Raw genomic sequence first — 27,555 nt, 5'->3', positions numbered from 1 at the left:
TAAATAAAACATGGGGGGTGCATGGTTGGGCGGGAGTTGCAGCTTCTTGCTTAAAAAAGATAAATATTAGCCATAAAGTTTATTAGTGTATTATAGAAATAAACTCATTTTATAACATTCAGTGGAAGGAAGGACATGTTTTATTTAACGACGTATACAACACATTTTATTTACTGTTATATGATGAGTGTCATTAAATAAGACATTTTCTTCTTTATATACTGAATTTAAGCAAACCGTGGAAATTAAAGCTGCAATGTCACAAATATTTTAATTATTTAACCATTTAGAATAGATAATCTCCATTAATTTTCTTTCTATGTCATACCATTCTTCATAGCATAATCTAAGTCACATAAAATTTATTAATTTACCATAAATGAAACAAAGACGACACTTGTTTTCACTGATATCTGTATCATTACAAAACATCATTGATTTCAAAACACATAGGTTAATTTAAAGAGCCATTATTTGTGTTTTGCATTAGAAAATGATACTATGACTATGAGATGGGGAGGAGATTGCAACTTTAAAGATTATTTTATTTATATAGAGGATACTCCCCTCTTGTCTTATGATATCATAATTTATGAGCACGAGTTGATAAAATTATGAAATTTGAGGATTTTTATACTTTTATCAATGAGTGCTGATAAATTATGATATCACAACACAAGAAGGGGCATTCTTTTTATCATTTATTATCATTCTTTTCAGTTGTGACAGTTGTAAACAATGTCAGTAATGTGGGTTGAATGTCATTATAATTGGCAGCGGTAGAATATCACAGGAGATATCGCAGACTATAGTGCCAGTGATATCTCCTACAAAAGCCTTTAATGGATGATAAATGTCTGTAGCTCATCATAATTTTGAACCAAGAATTGTCCAACTATAGTTTGTGGTGCATTAATGAAGCTGGTGAATTTATGATGTCTTGCTTTCTTATTTATATACAATCTTTACAGATACGAAGCTGGCATTATTGAATGACCACAAGAGTTTTGTTCAAGGTGTTGCTTGGGATCCACTCAATGAATTCGTTGCCACTCTCAGTACAGACAGGTTAGTGGTCTCACCAGACAGTTTTTTTTTTTCAAGACTGGCTCTGGTCCCACAGTGCATACATATTGAACACAAATGACAGATTACTCGTACATAGTCATTGAAATACATAAGTCACATGATGAACTACGCATTCACAGTCATTGGAAACAAAATATATGTCATGATAAATTACTCATATATAGTCACTGAAAACTAAATATACAGTCATGATAGATTACTCATATATAGTCACTGATAAAATATATGGGCATGATAGATTACTCATATATAGTCACTGAAAACTAAATATACGGTTATGATAGATTACTCATACATAGTCACTGAAAACAAAATATACAGTCATGATAGATTACTCATATATAGTCACTGATAAAATATATGGGCATGATAGATTACTCATATATAGTCATTGGAAACAAAATATACGGTCATGATAGATTACTCATATATAGTCATTGAAAACAAAATATACGGTTAGATTACTCTTATAATAATTGAAGAATCAACTAAATTTTTATTAGCAACAGTTGCTAATAAAAACTGATTCACAACTACTATTTAATATTTTATAGTAGGTGTAGTGATCTCAGATATCTTTCACAGCAAACAGAGGGGCAATACTCTTGGCTCTCACTGAAATGAATTTTCATTTAGCGAATTTTCAGATATGTACGGTAGTGGTGTTGCAATAATCGATTATAATCGAAAATTGATTGGATTGGCTCTTAACTATGTGAAGATCAATTACAAAAATTCATAATCAATTGTGTGGGAAAATGTTAACTTTAACTGTTCCTCCAGTTTAGATGATGAAATTGATGTAAATATACAGTGGTTTGGGTTTGTTTTCATGTGTACATAAAGAAAATAGATATTAAATAGTTAATAAAGGAACAGTTAGCCATTGTGTAATCGAAAGTTGATCCACTAATGTCAACCGATGAACGATGATGAAATCCCAACCGATTCCCATCACTAATGTACAGTATTTCCTGGAAAATTATTAAAATGTGATTAAGTTAAGGAAAACTTATCAGCCACTTTGTATAAAATTAGTAGTTGGCTAGTTTGGCAATGGATGGAGGGTGAGCCATGAATAATGAACAAAATGTTCTTTGGTGTTTTTGTTCTTGTAGGTCATGTCGAGTTTTCAGCATCACGGGAAAGAACTGTCTGCACAATGTGTCTAAGATGACGATACCGCAGGCGACACCAGCGGAGGTGGACAACAAACCTAAACCGTTCAAGATGTACCACGACGACGGGATTGGCTCGTTTTTCCGCCGGCTGTCATTCTCGCCTTGTGGCCAGTTTCTGATCACACCGGCTGGATGTGTGGAGCAGGGAGACGGAGTTACGAGTGCGACATTCATTTTCACGCGAAACAATCTCTCCAAGTAATTCAATTTGGGCTTTTGTGTCTTTGGGTTTTTTTCATTTCATACACTTTTTTTTCTATAATCTTTCAGAGTAATTCATTTTGGGTTTTCTTACACACACACACCTTTTTTTCTCTCTCTCTGTCCTTTCTTCCATACTTAATTGCACCACAACAATTTTTTCAAGTAATTAAATTTGGGTTTTGTCTCTTTTTTTTTCAAACTGTATTGCCCCAGAGAGGTTGGTAATGTAAGTGATGTCCATTTGGTTTTTTAAACTGTATTGTCTTGAGAAAATTATTATTAGGGATGTTTCTCTCAATTTCTTATAAATAATTTAATGATTCAGTGAAGTAAAATTCTCTCATTTGAAGCATTTGGTCAGTTGTAGATGGATACCTAATAGTAGCCTGAAAACAGTCTATTAAAATAATGGCTTATAATTTATTATTATTGGGTTTTGAATGTCAAACATTTGGCAATTTTGACATATAGTCTTAGAGATAAAACCCGCAACATTTTTCCATCAGTAGCAAGGGATCTGTTATATGTACCATCCCACAGACAGGATAGCACATGCCACGGCCTTTGATATGTCCGTCATGGTGCACTGACTGGAATGGGAAATATCCCAGTGGGTCCACCGAAAGGGATCAATCCTACTCTGACCGTGCATCAGGTGAGTGTTATACCACTGGGCTACGTCTCGTCCCCTGAATGTAGCTAAACTTACTCATTGGTGCATTAAGGATTTAGCTGTCAGTAGAGCACTGATTGAAAAATTAAACCCCCCTCAGTTGACACATTCTCTGACTGGGTTTTTTCCCATTCCAACTAGTGCCTCATGATGGTATAACAAAGGCTGTAGTATGTACTGTCCCATCTGTGGGCTATAAAAGATCCCTTGCTGCTAAAAGAAAATGTAGCAGGTTTCCTCTGAAGACTACGTGTCAGAATCACCAAATGTTTGACAACCAATGGCCGATAATTAATTAATTTATCTTTCAATCAATGTGCCCTAGTGGTATCGTTAAACGAAACAAACTTTTGACTTTGAAACTACAAGGGAAGTAACGATTAATTGATGAAGTGGTTTGTATGTGCACTGCTCAGTACACTTGATTCACTGGAACATAACTTGTTACAGCTATCACTATTTTAAGGTTGGTCCTCTGGGTTGTGGGGTTCAAACAAATTGTTTTAACTTGTGGTATTTCCAGATTTGATTACATTGGGGAGAATGGAGGAATAATTAATTAATATTTTATGCCTAGTGCAGAACTTGAAATAGGAAGTAAAATATGGGCTTCTGTTATTTTTTAAAAACAGCAGGCCAAACAAAAATATGTGACCTGCTAAGACAAAATATGACCGGCTGGAAATAAGACAGCACTGAGTGACAGGACGACAAGATAAATAGCTGATGAAAATTTATATTTCACTTGCTTGATCTAAAAAAGGGACTGCTTTATTACTTAAGTAAAATGTATTTTGTGGGTGGGAGATAGACACAAAAAAGTCCCCCTCTCACCTCTCCCCTCCCGTCTCCCTCCCGACGCGTGTAATCAATTGTGGAATGGCCCTTAATAAAACAGCTTATTGTCTATATGGTTCAACATAACCATGTTAATAATAATCATACGAAGCACATGGTGTAATGACATAATTTTTGTAAATGACATAACATGATGTTGCTCTCCCGGTCTAAGCTCCGACTGTGCATGTGGAATATGACGTCATTTCGTCATCTCATTCTAAGCTCTGACTGTGCATGTGGAATATGATGTCATTTCGTCATCTCATTCTAAGCTCCGACTGTGCATGTGGAATATGATGTCATTTCGTTATCTCATTCTAAGCTCCGACTGTGCATGTGCAATATGATGTCATTTCGTCATCTCATTCTAAGCTCCGACTGTGCATGTGGAATATGATGTCATTTCGTTATCTCATTCTAAGCTCCGACTGTGCATGTGGAATATGATGTCATTTCGTTATCTCATTCTAAGCTCCGACTGTGCATGTGGAATATGATGTCATTTCGTCATCTCATTCTAAGCTCCGACTGTGCATGTGCAATATGATGTCATTTCGTCATCTCATTCTAAGCTCCGACTGTGCATGTGCAATATGATGTCATTTCGTCATCTCATTCTAGTTGTAGCTGAAACATTTTGAGACAGTCTTTGTTATTCATAAACAAAAACAAAAAAAATATATGGATAATAAAGAAATTATTACACTCGCGTGTGAGTCGTACTGATTTTACAAAACTCATGTCAGGATTCATGTATTACCCTCGCTCTCGCTCAGGCAATACAAAAATCCTGACACTCGTTTCGTAATATCAGTACAACACACAAACTCGTATAATAATCTCTATTTATTTCCTACATGTGATATGTTGGATTCTAACGGTCATTCATCAAAAACAAACTGAAGCTGAATTTGTTTTGGTTAGTTAAAAAAAACTTCCAAAAAAATTCATTTAACTATTAATTTCTGAACAAGATTTCATCACTTTGCTATCTATTTTTGTTCTCCTGCTTAAACCATGATTTGTAGAAACAACGTTCTATTTTCAGACCTGCGCTGTACTTGCCAAGTCCCGATAAGGCGACGCTGGCTGTTCGAGTCTGCCCACAGTTGTTTACCTTGAGAAAATGCAGTAAAGATCTCGATGATGGTAAATCACATTTCTCATGAAGCCCAGGGCTTTAACTTAACGACGGCACTGACGGCAATTGCCGTCACTGAGATATAGGTAGAGAGCATCACCGATAGCACTTTTGTGCCATCCGTAAAACTAAGTGGTGTTGTTAAACAAAAGAAACTTTTTACTTTAAACATTCCTTTCCTTCCTGCCTCATTGTCAACGACAGTGAATTATATTAATATCCGCAAACTATTTGACTGGTCCCCAATGTGGTCATTAGATTTAACATGAAGCGTATAAACCAGTCTAGTGAACGTTTTTTAGCTTGTTCTGTCTGAACTCGGCCCTGATGTGTGTCAGTGAATGATATTTTCTCAGGGGTGTGTGACACTGCAGCCAGACATCTGGTCTGGAAATGTTCAGTTTCGCTAAGTGCAGCTAATTGAAATCTCGGTGGGACACCTGTCTGCAGACTGTGATTAAAGAATTACCTAAGAGACTAATTTTATCTCACTGTGTCGTCTGCATGTTGACAGAGTTATTTGTTCAGGGAAAATATCATTAAGAAAAAAATAAGTTGCCCACACATTTACTGTTTTTGGGGGCATGATGTGGTTAATCACGAGATCGAACATCTTGAAAGATTCAGGACTTTGAAAATTGCAAGAACAATTGTTTTATTCACGCGTCCATCCAACAAAGTCGAATTTTGGATAACCTATTTTTTGTTTGTATGTTAAATTTAAGACATCATTTATATGAACATAATAAATTACGGTAAAATGGAAATGGGTTACCTGAATTTATTTTTTGCATAACCACTAATTAGGTTATGTAAATTTTTAATTCTAAGATCCCTGTGGATTCTATTTATATCGCATCCTGTCGCGTGTTCCATGACTAGTGTATTAAAGGTTGTGATATTATCTGTGTTTACAAAAGTACATGGGTGGGATGTAGCCCAGTGGTAAAGCACTCGCCTGGTGCACGGTCATTGTGGGATCTATCCCCATCAGCGAGCCCATTGGGTTATTTATCATTCCAGCCATTGAACCACTACTGATATACCAAAGGCTTTGGTATGTGCTATCATGTCTGATATAGTGCATATAAAAGACCCCTTGCTAAACAGGGGAAAATGTAGCAGGTTTCCTCTCTAACACTATATGTTAAAATTACTAAATGTTTGTCATACAATAGCCGATGATTAATAAATCAATGCACTCTAGTGGTGTGGTTAAATAAAACAAATTTTAACTTTTTGAAAAAGTGCATATAAATGGTAAGATCCCTTGCTGCTGTTTGGTAGGAGCAGCCTTTGTGACAGCAACAGGTTTCCTCTCTGTCTAACAGCCCTGATGCATATGCGACCTTTTTTTTTTTTTTTTTTTTTGGTGACTAAAACATTTCATACTATCTATATAAAATATACAAGTAGGCACCATCATACTCCTAGATGAAAAAGTTCAACGTTGAGGACTGCCTAAGTTAGCCATAGTTTTAAAATATGTTGAGGTGTTTAGCAGACATTCCTTTTCTTTTAGTTTCAGATAAAGACAATAACAATGTGAATGAGTGGGAAAAATGTACTACATTGTTTTGGTGAGTTTTTATTTTATTATTTTTATTATTATTATTTCATCATTATTACATTGATTAGACAGGTATATGTTGTTATTTATTAATTTGCTTTGTTGTGTTGTATTTATTAATTTACCATATCATATTGTATTACACTTCATCGCAAGACTAGGGCCTCTACGAGTCCAAAATATTGTATTACACTTCATCGCAAGACTAGGGCCTCTACGAGTCCAAAATATTGTATTACACTTCATCGCAAGACTAGGGCCTCTACGAGTCCAAAATATTGGACTCGAGTACTCGAGGGTCAAACTCGGCCTGGACCCAAGTACCCGACACTAAAGCTGTATCCTAATCGGCCGCGAGCGATGCAAGCGATTATTTTAGAAATCATTGATTTCAATTGCCGCATCCTAACCACGCGCGTGCAACGCAACATATAAATCTGTCAAGTCGCGCGCGTGCAGTAAGGATGCGGCAATGGAAATCAATAATTTCTAAAATAATTGCTCATGTCGCTCGCGGATGGTTAGGATAGGGCTTTATACTAAATAATAATGAGAAATGAATAAAGTAAAATAGCACTATGCATCTTAATACCAGATGCCAAATCATGCCATTGTATTGCATTTCATATATTCGACTTTTGTTTTCCCATCCATGTCTCACAGCCTGATAATGTAACCGGTGGCAAACATCTAATATTATGGCAAAATGACGTACAAATATAATGGACTCGACCCATGCTCGAGTACTCGTGGAGACCCTACTCAAGACTATTATCAATGGAAAATCTTTTTTTATTTATTTAGCAGACCTTGACATAGAAACAAAATGGAGGGGAATGATTAATTATTCCCTTGAATTAAGATTAGGAAAGCCATTTAAGATATTACCATACCGATACCATATAAATTCACATGCTAAGGGGAGCTAAAAATAAATATCCTTGAACCAGTCTCAGGAGAGTTAATGGAACACAAGAGTGATAAAAAGAAAAAGGGTTGCATGGAATAGAATTTTAAAAAACCAAATTTCTGTATTTTGTTGTGTGTGTTTGTGTAGTTTGCCGTATCGTGTTGTCTTCGCGGTGGCTACAGAGGATGCGGTGTTGCTGTACGACACCCAGCAGGCGACGCCATTCGGTTACATCAGCAACATCCACTACCGCCAGATGAGTGACCTCAGCTGGTGGGTACCGCTGTTAAGTACTTATAGTCCGTCCCACAGAGAACGCCTTTTTTTATACTATGAAATTTACTACAAGTTATTTATTTCTGAGCCGATATTTGTAAATTGCACACAAAAATAGGGTTTTTTGTTTTATTATTTCAAAAACACTGACTTATTTTGTTACAGCAAAGAAAACTGAGATTAATAGGATTTTTTTTTTATATATAGAATGATGGGATGGATTATAGATTTAAAACATTCCACACCTTGTTCTTGTAACATAATGGGGAGGGACATAGCCCACTCGTAAAGTACTTGCTTGATGCGTGGTCGGCCTAGAATCAATCCTTGCCAGTGGGCCCATTGGGCTATTTCTCGTTCCAGCCAGTGCACCACGACTGGTATATCAAAGTCCGTGGTTTGTGGTATCCTGCCTGTGGGATGGTTCATTTAAAAGATCCCTTGCTACGAATTGAAAAATGTAGCGGGTTTCCTTTCTAAGGCTATGTCAGAATTACCAAATGTTTGATATCCAATAGCCGATTATTAATAAATCAATATGCTCTTTTTTGTAACATTTCATTCTTTGCATTTTGTATTTGCAAAAACTAGGTGTTGAATGTTTGTAATGTAGGGGAAAAGGAAATGTTTTATTTAATGACACACTCAACACATTTTATTTAGGGTTATATGGTGTTGGACATTTGGTTAAGGACCACACAGATATTGAAGGAGGAAACCCGCTGTTGCCACTTCATGGGCTACTCTTTTCGATTAGCAGCAAGGGATCTTTTATATGCACCATCCCATAGACAAAATAGGTGGTAGGGGAAGGTAGCCATTTATTCTCACAGTATTGATGATGCAGATCAGTTTATATGATCGATCCCCGTCAGTGAACCGATTGAGCTATTTCTCATTTTGGCCAGTGCTCCACAATTTATGTATAACAAGTCTGTGGTATGTACTATCCTGTTTGTGGGATGGTGCATATAAAAGAAGCTGCTAATCAAAAAGTGTATACCTTGGAGTGGTGGTGGCTGGTTTTTCCTCTCTGATTGTCTGTGTTGTCCTTAAAAAAACAGATAAAATGTGTTCAGTGCATTGTTAAAACATTTCTCTCTTTCTATTGGACGTAGCCCAGTGGTAAAGCGCTCGCTTGATGCGCGGTTAGTTTGGGGTCGATCCCCGTCAGTGGGCACATTGGGCTATTTCTCGTTCCAGCCAGTGCACCACGACTGGTATATCAAAGGCGGTGGTATGTTCTATCCTGTCTGTGGGAAAGTGCATATAAAAGATTCCTTGCTTCATTAGCAAAAATATAGCGGGTTTCCTCTGATGACTATATGTCAAAATTACCAAATGTTTGACATCCAACAGCCGATGATTAATGAATCAGTGTGGTCTAGTGGTGTCGTTAAAAACAAACCAACTTCTTTCTTCTTTTCTTTCTGTTGTTATTGGTCCACCCAAATATATTTGATATTTCTATTATGTTTTGAAATTTATTGTGCTAAACATTCACATTGTCCATCTTTGAACAGACCTTCTTTTTTTTTACAACACTATTATATGTCATCATAGGTCACAAGATGGGCGTGTGCTGGTTATTTCCTCCACAGATGGCTACTGTTCGGTCGTCATGTTTGAACCTGGAGAGCTAGGGGTCATCTACCAAAACAAGGAGACCGGGAGTTCTATACCAGATACAACAAAATCAGCAGACAGTGAACAGAAGATAGCGGTCAGTCCTGACAAAAACGTGAGTCAAGATAGAATTAACATGGTGGAGTTGTGGAAGGGTGGGCCGTAACCCAGTGGTAAAGCGTTCGCCTGATGTGCAGCCCATATGGGATTGATCCATTGGACTATTTCTTTTCAACATCACCTGTACTCATAACTAGTGCATATTCCCTACGATTAGTACACTGGTTCGAACATCCCAACAGCCAATGGGATGGCTTAGATTCTTCCACTGTGTACCCCTTCCTGTTCCGGTCACGTGACTATAACTGCCTTCTTTTTCCTTCGTTCTTACGGTTCGGACGTTCTTTATTTTGCTCTGTCGTAATCTGACCCATCTGTTTTATTACTTTGGTTTATGTTTCGATTTATCGTGGTGACACATTCTTTAATGTTGTTACTTTGCTATTATACCATTATTTTAGTTGTAATCATTTTAGTTTAAGTGTTATTTACACTTTAATTTCTTTTTTTTGTCATTTGTGCCAGTTACCTTGTCGGGCGCCATTTGAAAATGGCGTCTAATTTGTTTACCGGATTTTTTCTCATTACAGTATTGTTGAGAATGTCAGATACTAGCTCTTCTAGAGTTATGCGTTCCTGTACCAAATGCAGGAACTTTCTGGCGGGAGGAGACCCGCACGACGTCTGTCCCGAGGGTCGGTCAACCTGTGATGTCGAGTCACATTGTCTACTCTGTCTTCCTCTCGGATCGGCTGAATTGACAACTATTTGAAGGTCTTGGCTCTGCAGGCTAAGAAATCGGATACTGTTTTGGCGGCTTCTGCTACAGCTACACCGACTTTGGAGTTTGTGGCTGAACAGCTCAAGTCACTATTACCAAGTATGGTTCAAGAAACTATCTCTTCACTACAAGCCACTACTAGACCTACGGCTACCGTGACGGTACCAGTTACTACTCCAGTGTCTACTACAGTGTGCGCTACGGTGACCACGGCTACCGTACCGACGGATGCTACGGTGTCTCGACCGCCTAGGGATTCCACTGTGGATCATCGCCAATCTACTTCATTTGTTTTTGGGCATCGCAGCCGTGAACGGAGCCATTTTCCACGATCTACGGCTTATTCCAGTCGTCGTCATCGGTCGTGAAGTATACAGAATCATGTCTCACGGTCAACCTCTGGTTCCCGTTACGGCCGTTCACGGTCTCCACGACCTTCAAGTACTGCGGATCAGCATGCTTGTGCTAGACTTTTGTGGGACTTCCCTGAGAATGAACCACACGGTTCTGTCGTGGATGATACAGATACCGCAGATAATATGACTATGAAGGTCTGTTTATCCGTTGTTACGAGCTTCTACTATCGCTACCTCGGCCACCGGCGCCTACCCGGAAGGGACCGGTTCCCACGATTGCTACCGATGCAGCCCCAGAGGATGTTGTGATTAAATCTTCATGGGCTGCATTGATTATCGTCGCCGATTTTTGGCTGAAGCAGCTTCCAGAGTTTCTGAGGGTTCCAGACGGGACCGCTTACGGTTCAGCTGCAGCTTTCACTATTGACGATCACCTTGCCGGTGTGCACATTATGAGAGCAGATGCGTCTTCGACTGCTTCCGTTATAGATATGGATTTGCAGACTACATGATGATGAGGGGTTGTCTGGCTGCGGTTTACGACATGTTCCGTCACGTCTACCTCCGCCGACGCATTCCAAGATGGCCCCGACACCGATGATTGCTTTGTATGTTCATTGACAGGTCGGTGCTACCGACGATGTTGCAGAAAATGTTTGTTTCCATGACTCCCACGGTTTCTGCAATTTTAAGGGGGGAAAAAGAAGGTGGGTTCAGTGACGTTTCCAGCGACACCTGTTACCGGCCCTATCTAGATTTCTCCTGTCTTGATGTTTCCGGATGCATTCCATCCACCGGCTTTACTTTGCTGTTTACGTCGCCTGCGGCTACTGTGGAAAGTACTTCAGCGGTTTCACCAGGTTTGTGTTCTTCATACTCTTCTCGTGACCAGTCTGAGTCGTCTCACCGGAGCCGTGTACGCAGTCGGTCTTTATGGCCTATCACGGGTTTCATGGACCGTTGTCACCGATCTTCATCTGATGTTCGCTTCCAGGTTCCTGGGTGATTCTGACTCGCTTTTTCATGGTCTCCGTCTCCAGCGACTGCCTTTCTGTCTGTTGGTCTGCTTATGCGCGCCTTATGACGAATTTCCACATGATGATCCAGTTTCATCTGTGGTTGAGGATACGGTGTTCTTACTTCATATGACTATGCGTGTTTGCCTTGCTGCTGTTATGAAATATTAGTCGCATGGAACCTTCGACGATATGTCTCGCTCCAAGGTTGATTCAGACATTCCGCCTGATGACAAACTGTTTTCCAGTTTCCTGTCGATTGTCGGTGTGCCGCTGTTGCTGTTGTGCCACACAGTCAGTTGTGCTACGGCATCGATTCGACGTTGCATGCATACCGGGTTGGTGTTGACGACAGAATGTGTCGGTCCGGTGGTTGTTCGATGACTTTACCGATATATTCAGCAGATCGATCGCTATATCCGGTGGTGTTGCCAGTCAGTTGCTACTTCCTCTGGCTCCGGAAGTTATCCAGTCGCCATCACACGGTTTGGTTTTTTTTACCGTGACTATTTTACTATGGTCCAGTTCGGTTTATCCTCTCACTGCGTTCACTGTTGTTTCGTCAGAGTTGTATCTCAGGTTCGTACTGCAGGGAGTGCACTACGAGTGGATGGTTTTGCCGTTTGGCATTTCGGTAGTTCTTTGGCTGTTCACAAGAATAACAGCCTCAATGGCGCGGGTTTTTCATCGGCAGGGTATATCATTTTACCCATGCCTGGACGACTGTCTTTTGAAGTGCCAGAACAAGACGAAGTTAGCGGGCCAAGTCAGCTACGTACTTCAGTTCTTGAACCGTCTCGGATGGATTGTCGACCAGGAAAGGTCTACTGCTACCAACACAGAATCTCCAGTTTCTTGGGATTCACTTGCGTACCGATTTGGGACTCCTTCAAGTTCCTGCAGCCCGATGGACCAAGATTCAGTCTGCGGTATCCAAAGTTCAGGCCGAACTTGTGACTTTCCATGCGTGGCAGAGCCTACTGAGTCTTTTGACCTCAACCCGAGTCTTGACTGGGGTACCTGTCACGAGGCGGCTGTCATTGGGTCTCAGGGGGGAGCTTGTCGTCCACTAGCAGATGGTCTAACGATCTACTGGTCACGAACCTCGGTGCAGGGGGACTTGCGGCCGGGGATGCCCCGCCAAACGCACATTCGTCCAGCTACGGTGTCGCCTGCAGTTACAGCGTTTACAAGTCTTTGACCCTGTCTGCAATGGTAGCTTATTTCGTCGAACGTCTTAGGCAGAGTCTCTTTGATGCCATTCCAAGCGACCAACCATCAGTTTGTGGACACCTCACGAGAAGGTTGGGAAGTCATTTCAACAGGCAGACATCGGGCTGTGGTCTGCTGTCGAAGCCAGTTTCCACATCAACGTGTTGGAGCTTCTGGCAGTGTTCAATGCGATACGTCATTGGCGTCGGCACTTGCTCCATGCAGCTCTTATGGTCGCGACCGACAACGTGACAGCGGCGGCCTACATCAATCGTCAGGGCGGAACTCATTCCAGCAGTCTGCTCGATCTCATCTATCGTCTGTTCAAGCTGACAGATGCAATCCCGCTGTAACTCGGAGCATGTCACATACCAGGGGTGTCGAATGTTCTGGCAGACCGTCCACTCCACAAAGCACCGAGTGGATGCTCAACCCAGAAGTGTTCCGGTGGGTGTGTCACAGGCTGTGGACACCAACTGGTGATCTTTCTGTGACGTGCTTCATTCGTCAACTCCGATCGTACGTGTCACCGGTACCGGATTCCGACGCATTGGATCTTGACGCCTTGGCCATCAGTTGGGACAATCTGGATGCGTATGCCTTCCCATCACCAGTGTTGCTACCGAGAGTCCTCCAGCGGTTTCAGGTTTCATTGTCGGATACTTCTCATCACTCCAAAATGGCCAAGCGGAATTTGGTATCTAGACCTTTTACGTCTTGTGGCACCAGATCCTCTACCGCTACTTGATTGGGATCGCCTTTTGCTTCATCCCACGTCGAGACAGCACCATCCACATCCAAGCTTGTACCAACTACATGCGTGGACCTTATCTCCGACAGTTTAAGGAAGAAGGGTTTTCTTTGACCACATCGGCGATTTTGAAAACTCTAAGTTAAGTCTATTTGGTAAATATGAATATCCTGCCCCCACCCCAACCCCCCAATGTTAGTGTTTTTAAGCTCTATCTCCCTTTTTAGGTTACATATCTGATTATTACTACCATTTAAGGTCGACGACAGTCACTTTTCGGACTCTTGTTTTGGCTTCGTATACAATAAATAAAACATATCCAATGGTAATTTTGTTATACGATATTTTGACAAAAGGTACTTTTTATTTCTTTCATCTTTTAAAATTTTAATTAAATATTTTTCAAGAATTATGAGAAAAAAATATATATAGACCTGTAAACAGAGTTGTCTGCTTGTTATAGATATTTGACAGGGGTCAACGGTCAGTAGACCAGTTTTTATCTTAATGTGGCAAAGCACCATAATAAATTAATATAGCTAATAAACTGGATGCATGACATTTCCGATTTAAAGAATGCTGGAAAGTTTCCAATGCAAAATTGCTATTAAAAAAAATTTGTTTGAATATTAGTAATGCACCTGAATGTGTTTGAAGAAAATCTTGTGATTAATTTTTTTTTTACCATTTACAAAATATGGATTTCGAGTGAAATTACGGTAAGATACATGCATGTATGCTATATTTATTGTGTACAAAGCCAAAACAAGGGTGTGAAAAGTGACTGTCATCAACCTTAGTAAAACTGTATAACTTAAAGTAAAGTAGGGCTGGTGAATTTTTAATCGTGGCTCATTAATTTTTTTAATCACTGATCCCATGGCCAGTGGATTTTAAAATTTTTCTAGAAACTCAGTTTTCTATTTAGTATTTACTACCAAAGAAACCAAATAAAAACTACAAATAGAAAATGCAAAAACATCAGTAAAATTAAAGTTTGTTCTGTTTAATGACACCACTAGAGCACATTGATTTATTAATTATCGGCTACTGGATGAAAAGAATATGTTCATTTTGACAGCATGTTCAAGGGTTTCAAGCACGAGGATCAGATTCAGTGGTTTCGGCCACCGAAATGGGACCTTAATCTAGTTCTGAGGGCCTTGTCTCGAGCACCTTACGAGCCTGCTGCGAAGGCCTCTTTAGAGGTTTGGACAAGGAAGACGGTGTTCTTGATAGGGTTCACTACAGCGGCAAGAGTGTCGCAGATACATGCTTTGGATGTCGACATGGTGCGTTTTAATCGCGACTACTCTTCATTTTCACTGGGTCTTTTGATGAACTTTGTTGCTAAAAATCAGTTGCTGGATCAATGTCCTCGCACCTATGAAGTTAAAGCACTCTATTCCATTGTGGGTTCACATGATGTGGAAGATTTGTCATTGTGTTCTGTTTGAACTCTTAAGCTGTACCTGGAGAGCACTGCCACCTTTCGCAAACATCGACAGAGAATTGTTTCTCTCTTGCAACCAGAGACATTTGAAAGACATTACTAAAAACACAGTGTCTACTTGGATACGATCCACGATTTTGTGTGCCAACCAATCAGCAGGGTTACCTCCACCGTCGGCGTCTTAACCCACATGAACTGCGTGCCTTAGCCGCTACTATGTCGCTGCATTGTAACACTCCGGGTTCCAGCATCGTATCCGGGGTGTTATTGGGCCACCGATTCCATCTTCGCGAACTACTATCTGCGAGATGTATTGACCGAAGACGTAGAGGGATTCCATCATCTGGGTCCGGTGGTTGCAGCTCAAACTCTGGTTAACTCTGGTCGTCCTCGTTGTCGTTGATGTCGGATTCAGGACTGTACCCCAAGATGTCCATTGAATCGACAAGTGAGGATTTCATTTGACAAATTGTTTTTGCACACCTTTCTGAAGTTTTGCACTGGTTGGTGTTGGATGATGATGATGATAACTAGTTTAACGTGCCCATATACCACTAGGGTTTCGAACACGCCCATCCCGAGTCCGACCTCCGATAAGATCGGTGGCCTGACTCGGGATGGGGGGGGGGGGGGGGGGGTGAAAATGGGCAGAATTTTGAAAATAGCAATTAGTAAAAAAGTTAATAGAATAAATAAAAAAAATAAAAAGGTTACACGCCAAAAATAAAAAGAATTGACTGCTCGGCCGAATATTTACATAATTTGGAGCATTTTAGAAGGGCAGTCCAAAACTAAATAAGAGAAAGAAGAGAGGATCGGACTATTTAATAATATTTAAAAAAAAAAAAAAGTAATTTCGACATAAAATTTTGAACGCAGATCTAAAAGTTTAAAGTCCGATCGATATGTCCACGCGAGTGGCCTCGTTAAGGCCGTTTGGGTGCACAGCTTAAAGGGACGAGATGGGTTGCATCCCGTCAAGAAAACCCCTAGATTGACAGTCGATAGACGTTGAAGGTTTAGTGCTGTGCTGAAATACAGATCTTGAGAAGCCGGATCCGTCTGAACGAGACAGAGTATCAGACTAGGGTATAGTCCAGTCGTCATGGGTTAGTATAGTGGTGCGGACGGGCCCGACTCCGGAGGATACGAGATGGTATCACTATAAAGCAAGGTAAAGTCTAGAAAAAAAGAGTAGTAGGGGCCGACTCCGCTTCCTATTTCTTCTTAGAGTGGGGCGGGTCAATCTTCCAGTGCTGCAAGGACAGGCTCGGACATGTAGAGACTAAACGTGAACAACCGTGGCGTTCTGCAGAATGGCCGTCATACGAGTCACGAAAAAACCCAAGTCGACAGTCAGACGGAGAAATGACGTGGAGGCAAGGAATCTCGCTAAAAAAGAATCCATCCTGGTGGTGCAGACTGTCGAAACGAGAAGAGTTCCAGCATTCAATCAATTCCAATGGCCACATACATCCCAGAAGTAAACTTCATTTCGCTGACAAAAACAACGAAATGAAGGACCCCCAAGTCGAGCACACGAAAGCACGTGCAGTGTGCACAAGCGAAACAAACACGTCTTACCGCGTGGAGCTCCAGACTGGGAATGTTGGTGTTGGAACTTTTTGTATGGATAACACTAGTTAGTCAATGCACTGCACACTAACGACCTGTTTTCCTATTAATTGAACTAACTTGTCCACCATTTTACTAGTATGAAAAAATTGGGGTTTTGTTGGTTTAATGTTCTGATGGATGCTTCCACCATATTTGTTTCTGTTTGGTATACAATTATTGGTTGGATGGTTACCTAACACCTGCATCTGAGGTGGTGACGCTTACCCACCATTCAGAACTTCTGTGTTGGAGAACGAATTTCTGACCCTTTCCGTAATTCATGACTTCGTTCAGCCACACCACTGACGGATGCCACCTTTCCCACTGTCAATACTAACAGCATGGATATTGGTTGTTATGCATTGCTTAGAGGATGGGCTAATTTTGGTTGGCTTTCTTTCTTCCACTGTCAGTTTCCTACCGGTCCATGGGGAGAAGACTTCTGCATCTTCGGAGTACGGAACCCGCCACCATCTGTTGAATGCTGCACTAGTTATGAGGACAGGTGATGTTGAAAAGAAATGGAGAAAACTTGCGGTGTTTTCTCTTTTATAGATACATCACCTGTCCTCATGGGATGATTCCCACCCTTCCTCCCCTCTTCCAGTTCTCCATGCGATTCGCTCAGGGAAAAGAAGGAAGTTATAGTCACGTGACCGGAACAGGAAGGGGTACACAGTGGAAGAATCTAAGCCATCCCATTGGCTGTTGGGATGTTCGAACCAGTCTACTAATCGTAGGGAATATGCACTAGTTATGAGGACAGGTGATGTATCTATAAAAGAGAAAACACCTCAAGTTTTCTCCATTTCTCGTTCCAGCCAGTGCATCACGACTGGTATATCAAAGGCTGTGGTATGTACTATCCTGTCTGTGAGATAGTGCATATAAAAGATCCCTTGCTACTAATGAGGGGAAAATGTAGCAGGTTTCCTCTCTAAGACTATGTCAAACTTATTACAAAATGTTTGACATACCATAGCTGATGATTATTAAATCAATGTGCTCTAGGTAGTACTAAACCAAATAACTTCCGGCTGGGTCAAAGTTCGAGGTGCACCCAACTTTTGATAGAGAAGTGAACACCACAAGTCCTGTAATTGGTTATAAATGTGAGTGTGTTGGTTATAAAAAAAATTTGTTTCATCTGGGCTAAAAAAGTATGCAATTTTATTTCATCTAGTACCACTGTGTCAAGTAGCCTTATGCTTGGAACATGTATGGGGTACCTGTAAAAAAAAGTACTCAAATTTTGTGCGGAACTAGGGTAGTCATGGACGCTACCCGTTATCTCAGAAATGAGCAGCTTGACACTCACTTTTTTGTGATTCACTTTAAGGGTGAGGGGTGGTAGTATTTATATCCGTGGTGTCTATGTCGATTGATACGTTACAGGTAGGAGTTTTAGCCACATATGTTACTATTGTCATCTATGGGATTTGATTTGGTAGTATACACCCTCTAGTGGTGTTGTTAAATAAAACTAAGTTTTAACTTTGTTGGTATTGTTGTTATCATTGTAAGAAGATAATTCAATTAGTAGAAAAATAATCACTTTTTGATTCTAGAATTAAACATCAAAACATATTTTTTAGACTAGTTGCAAGAATTCCTGTGTTGACAAGAGTATTTGCCTGGTGTTTAGTTGAGAGAGTTTTCTGGTTTAGAGAGGGAAACGTTAGTGTCTTAAAGGGATACCTAGTTTTTAAATACTACGGCATATTTTTTACTATTATAGCCATTTTTAAGAATTGAAATCATACTTTACTTAGATTTTATTGTTTAGATTATCAATTTCCATACATTCAAAGTGTTTTTGGTCATCCTGGTGTTTTTAATATCACAAAATGCATTTCTAATATTTTTTAAAACGCACATGCGTCTGAGAAGTAACAGTTATGGAGTCGAGTTTTAGTCTATTTTAGAGGGTATTTCACCATTTCAAAGTCACAGACTCATGTTTCACCCAACTGTAACTTTATCCAAATGTGTTACAGTTTTATAGATTAACTAAACTTAGTGTTAATTTTTGCGGGTTGAAACTAGGGTCTGTTCTTTAAAATGCATAAATCATGGGACCCCAAGTCTAAATGACCTTCTCGCTTTGGTTACAGACTGCTTTCAGAGTAGTTATTATAATTAGTTTCTCGGTAGTAGACACTAAACTTGTATTTCAGTGGCACGCTAGTCCTTGGAGATTCATTATGCTCGCTTGATATTTGTGTGTAATCACCGAGTAGAGTGTTTTATTGACAACATAGAAAAGAGTAGTCCATGAAGTGGTGACAACGGGTTTCCTCTCTCAATATCTGTGTGGTCCTTAACCATATGTCTAACGCCATATAACCGTAAATAAAATGTGTTGAGTGCGTAGTTAAATAAAACATATCTTTCTTTCTTTATTGACAACAGGCTGGAGTATAATTAACAGAATGTCTTAATATGATTTTTTTTATATATATATATAATTAATAAAAAAATTATATATAATTAATAAAAATTAATATAGTTTAAAAGTTTGTTTTGTTTAACCACACCACTAGAACACATTGATTTATTAATCATCAGCTATCGGATTTTAATGTTTGGTCATTGCATACCCTTGCATTTTAATTGTCCTTGCCCCCGGACCCCTCTAGATTTCCTCTTTTTTGCAGTTCACCACCCCGGACCCCTCTAGATTTCCTCTTTTTTACAGTTCACCAATTCCCACCCCTGATTTGTAGCAAGGGATCTTTTACATGCACCATCCTACAACCAGGATAGCACATACTGCAGCCTTTGATATACCAGTTGTAGTGCACTGATTGACAAGAAATAATCCAATGGGCCTACTGATGGGGATTGATCCCAGACAGGGCCATTTTGTTCAGTATTATGGTGCGATTCACTACGTACTTTTCAGAGATCACTACACAATTTTAAAACATTGAACACTAGTTGTTAATCAATTTTCACTTGACTAGAAATATCGCTCTCTTTTTTTCAAAAACAGAATATTCTCTACCAGACAGACCGTGCATCAGGCAAGCAATTTATCAATGGGCTGCGTCCTGCTATTAAAAAAAAAAATCAAATTATTTGAATTTTGAATCTGATCTTAATTGCTGGAACTATTAACATTAATTTCTTTTCTTTCCTTTTCTTTCCTGAACATTAAATAAAAACATAAATTACAGATATAGAAATTTAAAAAAACACATAAATACTTGATTATATTCAAAACCATTACCGAATCATTTTTTAACTCTTCTCATTTACCAAAAAAATGCCACATTATTTTCAACTTTCTCCAAACCTTTGTTTTTATTACTTTGTTTTCGCATTCATTTTCTGCCATTGATGTATGCCCAGAGACGCTGAGTAAGTGCAGAAATGGAAGCAATTACACGCAGCTGTCTCTAAGGTATATGCTTGTCACAAATGATTTCTTTATGCTTAGGCCATGGATTGCAAAAAGACATGCATATCAGTGGGTGTTTGAGAATCTCCTTCTGCAAATGTCTCGGAGAATCAATATCTGTGTATGTACTGTTATTAGGGAAAACCCTCGACAGGCAGTGCTCTGATGGGGCAATAATCCATCTTGATGGAACAGCAAAGAATAAATGAAAAGTTTTCTATGGAATAATAATACCATAAATAATGCAATGATCTTCTTGATTTTTTTGTTTTTTTGTTTTTTTTACTCTGTGAGAGTTAGGGCTGTTCCAAAATTCATCTCAAGTAGGGAGATGGGTGGCAGACAATGCTTTTTTAAATACTCATTACCCGTAATTTTATTTCTTACACACCAATTGATGAGAACATTGATAGTTATATCATACATGTGTGTGATAATAATTTAATGGCAAAAATAGGTGATGATCAGGACACCACTGCCATACCATCAATGGAAAAAGAAATCAATTGTTGCTTGACATATATGTGAACCTGAAATTGATTTCTCTGACATATTAGTTAACTTCAAAAGCTAGGGCCATAAATAGATTTTAGTTGGAAAAGATTTTCAAATTTATTTAAAACCTGAGCGGTTTTTGTTAGGATACGTAAAAAAAAAAAATAGAATACTGCATTCATATCTGTTGGTTACCATTTATCTTACAACTTATTGCACAACATTTAAAAACATATCCAATTAGCTTTTGCTTATTAAATACATTTTAAAACAACTTATTAAAAGAAATGGTATCTAACAATCACTCATTTAGTATTCTCTATTTAAACAATGTATGCATATAGGGGAAAAAAATCTGCATCTGACCCTCAAGGCATGAAATATTGATTATGGTGTTTTCCACCTCCCCCAGTGATTATTTCCAGAACTGCCCTTAGCAGTGTTGGTGATTCAGGTGAGCCCCTTTGTTCTCATGAATAATGATTGGCCGTTGATGATTTTACTAATACTCGTCTAGAGACCATACGTAACAAGCAGAGTGTTTTCTTTCTCAGAAGTTTGAAATAGGGCAGACTTGCAAATGATGTTTTGTCTCTGAAGAATAAAATTCCAGTATCCATGGATACTTGCAGGGAACATTTTGTTTTCAAAATTTTGATTTGCGACATTCTAGTTAATTGAAAATTGATTAGCGACTATTGTTTAATATTTGAAGTAAATCAGCTCCCTTTTGGCTTAAACTGGCCTCGGTGGCGTCGTGGTTAGGCCATCGGTCTACAGGCTGGTAGGTACTGGGTTCGGATCCCAGTCGAGGCATGGGATTTTTAATCCAGATACCTACTCCAAACCCTGAGTGAGTGCTCCGCATGGCTCAATGGGCAGGTGTAAACCACTTGCACCGACCAGTGATCCATAACTGGTTCAACAAAGGCCATGGTTTGTGCTATCCTGCCTGTGGGAAGCGCAAATAAAATATCTCTTGCTGCCTGTCGTAAAAGAGTAGCCTATGTGGTGACAGCGGGTTTCCTCTAAAAAAAAAAACCACTGACTGGGATTGATCCTAGACAGGATAGCACATACCACAACCTTTGCCATCCCAGTCATAGTGCACTAGCTGGAATGGAAAATGGCCTAATGGGTCCACTGATGGGGATCGATCCTAGACTGACCGCACATTAGGCAAACACTTTACTACTGGGCTATGTTCCACCCTCATTATGTTTTAATGCCAGTAATGAGATAGAAATCCCCACAGAAAAACCCTCCTCAAAACTGTTGTGTTTAATCAAAAGAAAACAAACTTCTATTGTGTTGGATGGAATACTTTAGCAAACAGCCTCTAAGCCCCATAACTAACCATTTTCAACAGATTGTAATCTTGTGGAACCTATTTGTCTCAGAAACAGTCAAGTAGATGCTTTCATTGCCTCTCGTTAGGACTTTCACAGCTAATTGATCTGACAGACACTGGTGTGACTAATTAATCCCTGGTCGCAGATAGGTCTCCAAGACGCTGTGACGGTAATAAAAGGATTTCATCAATAACGTGGCTTTTTTTCCCCTGTTCCCATTGTCGGTGATGGAAAACTGTAAATTCTACTGTCACGGGGATTTATTGTGATGTGCATACTTTCCCGTCAGATTTGTGTTAGAGATATAATTGTCGTTGTAATGATGGTCGTACTCATAAAAAGAGGGTCAGCTCAATCGATCAGACAGAGAAATTTGGACATCTTACTTTGTTTGCCCTATAAACCGATGGTTGTGGTACATTGTTTGGCTTTCATTGTGTTTAGTATAACTAGGCTGTAATGGCCAGCTTAGGATATAAATTTCGTGACAATTTAACATGCTTTTTTTTTTCTTTTCTTTTTTGCTTTTTTTTTGTAACATGCTGGATATAGTTCTTTAATGTAATTGTATAGTGTTAAAATTTTCAGCATTAATAGTATAATAATGTTTAAAAAAATAAACCATTTTATGGAAAGTGCATATAAAAGGTATTCTTTGTGACTGAAGTATGGTTTTTCCTTTTACACTCAAAACAGTTATCACACTGACAATATCATAACATACATGTACATATATATATATACGTATACATATACGTATACATACATACATGTATACATACACGTATACATACACATATACATATACATACATATATATATATGTATACTGATGGGAATACATGAAATTGTAGACCAAATTTAATTTGCATGTGCACGGAACATTTTGTTTGCAAAATCATGATTAGCGATATTTATAGTCAATTAAAAATTTATTAGACAAATAACTACTGTTTGTTTTAAAATTGTGTATCGATCCCTGAAACTTGGTAGCAAATCGCAATACAATATTGAACAAAATGTTCCCTGCTGTATACTATTAGGATAATAATGTCTGTATTAAATTTATACACAAAGTTGTAATAATGGATTGAACATCACGAATGTTGAAATTACTCTATAGTCCGAGGGCTTTAGTTGCAGTCACTATTTGCTGTTATTATTTGAGTCGTACATAAAACAATTTCCATCAGTAAATTATGTTTAATGCCTAATGCCTTCTCAGGTGAATTTTTATGCTACCTGCTTGGTCTAAAAAATGGACTGCTTTTTGCAGGCCACCATTTCAAGCCCTGCTTCTGATTAAAGCTGAAGTCTCATTGCTTTTTCTTACAACATTCTGTTTCATTATGGGTTTGGGGTTGTTTTTTTACGTCAGCTTTTTAATTTTACAAGGATTAGACTTTTCAGATTTTTCTCCAATTTCGGCTTTTTTTTTCTTTTCTTTGCATAAAATAATATTCATAAAGTAAAAATGAATTTGATCTGAAATGCTAAAAACTAACTTTTTTCAAGTATAGTACCTAATAGGTACATGTATAGAATTTTCAGCTTTTATTTCTAACTGGATATCTCAAGTCTGTCAACCGGATTTCATCTCAAAGGCTGAAAAATTACTTTTATTTGAGTACATGCATAGTATTAGTTAATATAGAAGTTTTTTTTTTTTTTTTTAATCATTGTAGGCGCGGGATCTACAAGGTGTATCGTTAGGTAGATGTTTGGGTCGTAGGATCGAATCCCCTCAGTGGACCCATTTGGTTTTTCCCCATCTCATCCAGTAGTACCTATGACTGAATTATTAAAGGCTGTGGTATGTGCTGTCTAGGGGTGTGACGAATACACATGGTGGCGAATACGATACATATTACGAATATGAGGTGACGAATACGAATATGTATTCACATCCATGAATACACATTACACAAGTACAAAGCCACTGAAAGTCCCGAAAGTTAACGAAAATAGCCGAAGTATGGTGCGCGTTTCATAACGCGAATGTTTACGAACGTTTTCCTTTGTTTCTGTGGGGCTGTTTGACACTGTTTTCTATTTGCTGGGGTTTTTTTCTGTTCAATTAAGCAATATATTGTTTGCCGCGAGCACTCGAATTCGAAAATATCGAAAGATAACTACTCACTAGCTGTGAACAAAATTCACTGCAACAATCCTACAATCACCTTTTCGCGCAAAACATTTTAAAAGCCTCATACGGGAACCAAAATAGTAACAAGTTAAAATATGTATATGTTATTATCGGAATTTTAAAATATACCATGGCCTTTGCAAACATAAATGTACAAATTGTACATATTTAAAAAAATATTCTTAAGTGCTTTGATAACAATTCACCCTTTTCCATGCGTGCAAACCGAAACCGTATATACATTGTATAATGTAGACAGAAGTTATGGATTACCGGTAAATTAATTTTATTTTGAATATCAAATATATATTTTTAAGGCCATTTTGGTTTTTGGTATCTAGTATTAATCAATTTATATCCATATTTGAATTGCTAATTATACAAATATATTTTGCTTTGAGCTGCCATTTAAACGTTAGAATATTGGTTCAACATTATTGACGTTGCACTGCGTAGAATGCATAAATTAACGAACTACACTCGCCCGTGTCTCGTATTAGGCTGGTTGAACGAGACTATGCGACGTCATACAGTGTTTTGACAGAAGCGCAGTCAAGCTGCATGTAGAGTACGCATGGAATAATAAAAAAAAAGGATCGGTCTATGAGTCTGACTATGCGGTTGACCTAATATAAAAAAGGACAATAAAAACGATCGAATCGTTATTGCGTTTTGGTTAGTATGAATTAGAAACATAAATTATACAGTAAACATTATATATAAGTATTCGTGTATTCGGTTCAGCTAGTGACGAATACGAATGCAACTACGATACAGATCGCTGTTCGGTGCACCGAATATTCGAGTATATCGTTACACCCCTAGTGTTGTCATGTCTATAGGAAAGTGTAAATAATAGAGCCTTTGGAAATGTAATAGGTTTCCTCTGACAACTGTCGGAAATATACTGAAATCCAATGAAAATGATGAGGTGAGACGTAGCCCAGTGGTAAAGCACTCGCTTAATGCACGGTCAGTTTGGGATCGATCCCTGTCGGTGCGCCCATTGGGCTATTTCTCGCTCCAGCCAGTGCACCATGACTGATACATCAAAGGCTGTGGTATGTGCTGTCCTTTCTATGGGATGGTGCATATAAAAGATCCCTTGCTGCTGATCGAAAAGAGTAGCCCATGAAGTGGCGACAGCGGGTTTCCTCCCTCAATATCTGTGTGGTCTTTAACCATATGTCCGACGCCATATAACTAAATAAAATGTGTTGAGTGCGTCATTAAATAAAACATTTCCTTCCTTCCAATGAAAATGCATCACCCAGTTTTCAATTGTTATTGCAAGTGTGAATGTTGCTATCAAATGCACAATATGTCAAACTATTGTTGTTGGTTTTTTTAAATTGTATCCTTTTTACAACAGTTACAATAAATCTTTACTGGTGTGTGGAGTTTCAATCAAATGTTTGTCATCAATAACTGATGATTAATTAATCAATGTGCTCTGTTGTTTCAGTCATCAAGCTGTGAAAGTCCGATGGAAACTGAACCCGACCATACTGAACTTCACCTTGCATTGGAAGACTCCAACGATGCTTCACCAAAAACAAATAAAAAACACGGAGCTCCTAGTAATCGTGAGACATCACCAAAAAACAGCAAAGACCAGCACATCACGACAATGTCCAATTCGTCACCCATGCCGGTGCCACCTAGTGTTGGAAACACCACGAGTAAAGACAGTTCCAGTAACAGTGGTGGATCCGTTGATGGAGGGTGTTCAAACGGATTGAAACCACTTGGCCCACCAAGCAGTGGAGGACTTAATGTAAAATCGGCAACAGGCCAACATCGCAGGATTCAGCTGACAACGATTTCATTACTCAAACCTAAATAGTGTCATGACTGACTGTGTAGTTTTTTAATAGGTTAAAGACACTGAGTGGAAGATGGCAGTCAAGTGCTAATGAGTGGTTGAGAGAGAAAATGGAACATTTTACTTTCTTTGACTTTTTCTTTTACATTTACATAACTGCAGTTTCATTAAGTGCCCAGGTATTATAATTTTTCAGAAGAAGAAAACTAGCTTTAAAGCCACTAAACCTAATTATTAGTTGACAGGCAATGCTCTCCAACTTTTCGGAAATAGGAGAAAATTAAAGTTCCACTGCCAGATAGTTCACAGCTTAAGAGATGGGATTTGGGGTCCTCCCTTAGGACATTTGTAAACAGCATACTTGTAGACACCATTTCCTCGGAGACAAACTGGGTGTAGTATAAGCAACAACATTTTATATTTAAAGGAAAACAACATATTTTGCGATCATGTTCAACATGGCAGACATGCTTTAAAAGAACAAGAGGATGGCCCCAAGTCACACCAGCATGGTGAGGGTGTCTGCCAGAGGATATGAAGGATAAAATTACTTACCATAAAATTTTGTAAATTAATTGATATATTTTTAGTAGTATGGTAAGAGAACTGCTGTTTAAAATTTGTCAAAAGTAATTGAAATGAAATATTGAATTTTAAAAGGTTTCAAACCCATAACCCAGGCATGTGATTCTTCTGCTAATTGGCGGAATTCCGCTTTTTAAAAACATTTCCTTGAATCATTCATTTTCCTTGCATTCTGCACTCGATTACGTTTTCAGCTTTTTTTAGAAATATTTCAATCACATGCCTGATAACCAAAATGTAGGGGCACTTTTGGACTTTTGTTTTATTACGCTCCCTCGAATTATTTTCTGACAGAAAACCTGTTGTGGTTTGCCAGTCTAGGTATAATAGAGTTGCAGAAATCTGGACTGTACAATATTTTAAGCTATTACAACATTTTCACTGTTAAATTAAACATTACTTGCCACTTCTTGCTTGAAGGCAAACTTACACGGATAGTTGTTTGGTCATAAATGGCCCAGCAGAATATCTGAAAATCTGTACATTTAATTCGTTCCCGGACACTGCTAAATGATCTGGGACAATAAATATTTATATACTGATGGAAAGAAATAAGGGTTTAATTCACTACTAGCATAGTAATGTCTGTATTTCATACCAAGTTGTAATGTGAGATTGAATGTCTGTAGTGTTGAATGTGCTGCCTATATATTCCCAGTCAACTTCTGACAATATGAATTGATTTTTGATGCAGTCTTTATTTCTTGTTGCTATCTGTGTGATCCTTTATTTCTTTCCATCAGTATATTAAAAAAAAAAAAAAATTTGTTCCAAAAAGTATTTCATTCAACCATCTATATTATCATTCAATTCCACCTGTTATCAGTATTTTGATATATAGGATGATTCAAATAGTATTTAACACAGAACATTAAAATTTTGCATAAATCAGTTTATGATTATATGGAGTAGAGATAGTGAAAAAATCATTTTGATACATGGCTTACGTTTAAAATGATCCGTGATACAAAACGTAATGTCAGAAATGTTATC

General features: G+C 38.6%; 1 protein-coding gene across 1 annotated transcript in view; it reads left to right on the top strand.

Moving 5' to 3' along the window:
• Positions 1–27,200, top strand: part of LOC121370275 (chromatin assembly factor 1 subunit B-like) — a 37,495-nt gene extending 10,295 nt beyond the window's left edge. Inside the window, exons 7-13 of the mRNA XM_041495408.1 lie at positions 972–1,068; positions 2,208–2,468; positions 5,036–5,136; positions 6,651–6,708; positions 7,756–7,881; positions 9,448–9,625; positions 25,618–27,200. Of these exons, the coding sequence (XP_041351342.1) occupies positions 972–1,068; positions 2,208–2,468; positions 5,036–5,136; positions 6,651–6,708; positions 7,756–7,881; positions 9,448–9,625; positions 25,618–25,998 (1,202 nt within the window). The 3' untranslated portion in view covers positions 25,999–27,200. The remainder of the gene's footprint in view (positions 1–971; positions 1,069–2,207; positions 2,469–5,035; positions 5,137–6,650; positions 6,709–7,755; positions 7,882–9,447; positions 9,626–25,617) is intronic.
• Positions 27,201–27,555: the final 355 nt, after the last annotated feature.

This window comes from Gigantopelta aegis, chromosome 4 (genome assembly GCF_016097555.1).
Source record: "Gigantopelta aegis isolate Gae_Host chromosome 4, Gae_host_genome, whole genome shotgun sequence".
In the NCBI taxonomy this organism is placed as follows: Eukaryota; Metazoa; Mollusca; class Gastropoda; order Neomphalida; family Peltospiridae; genus Gigantopelta; species Gigantopelta aegis.
This window is presented reverse-complemented; position numbering and strand designations above follow the sequence as displayed.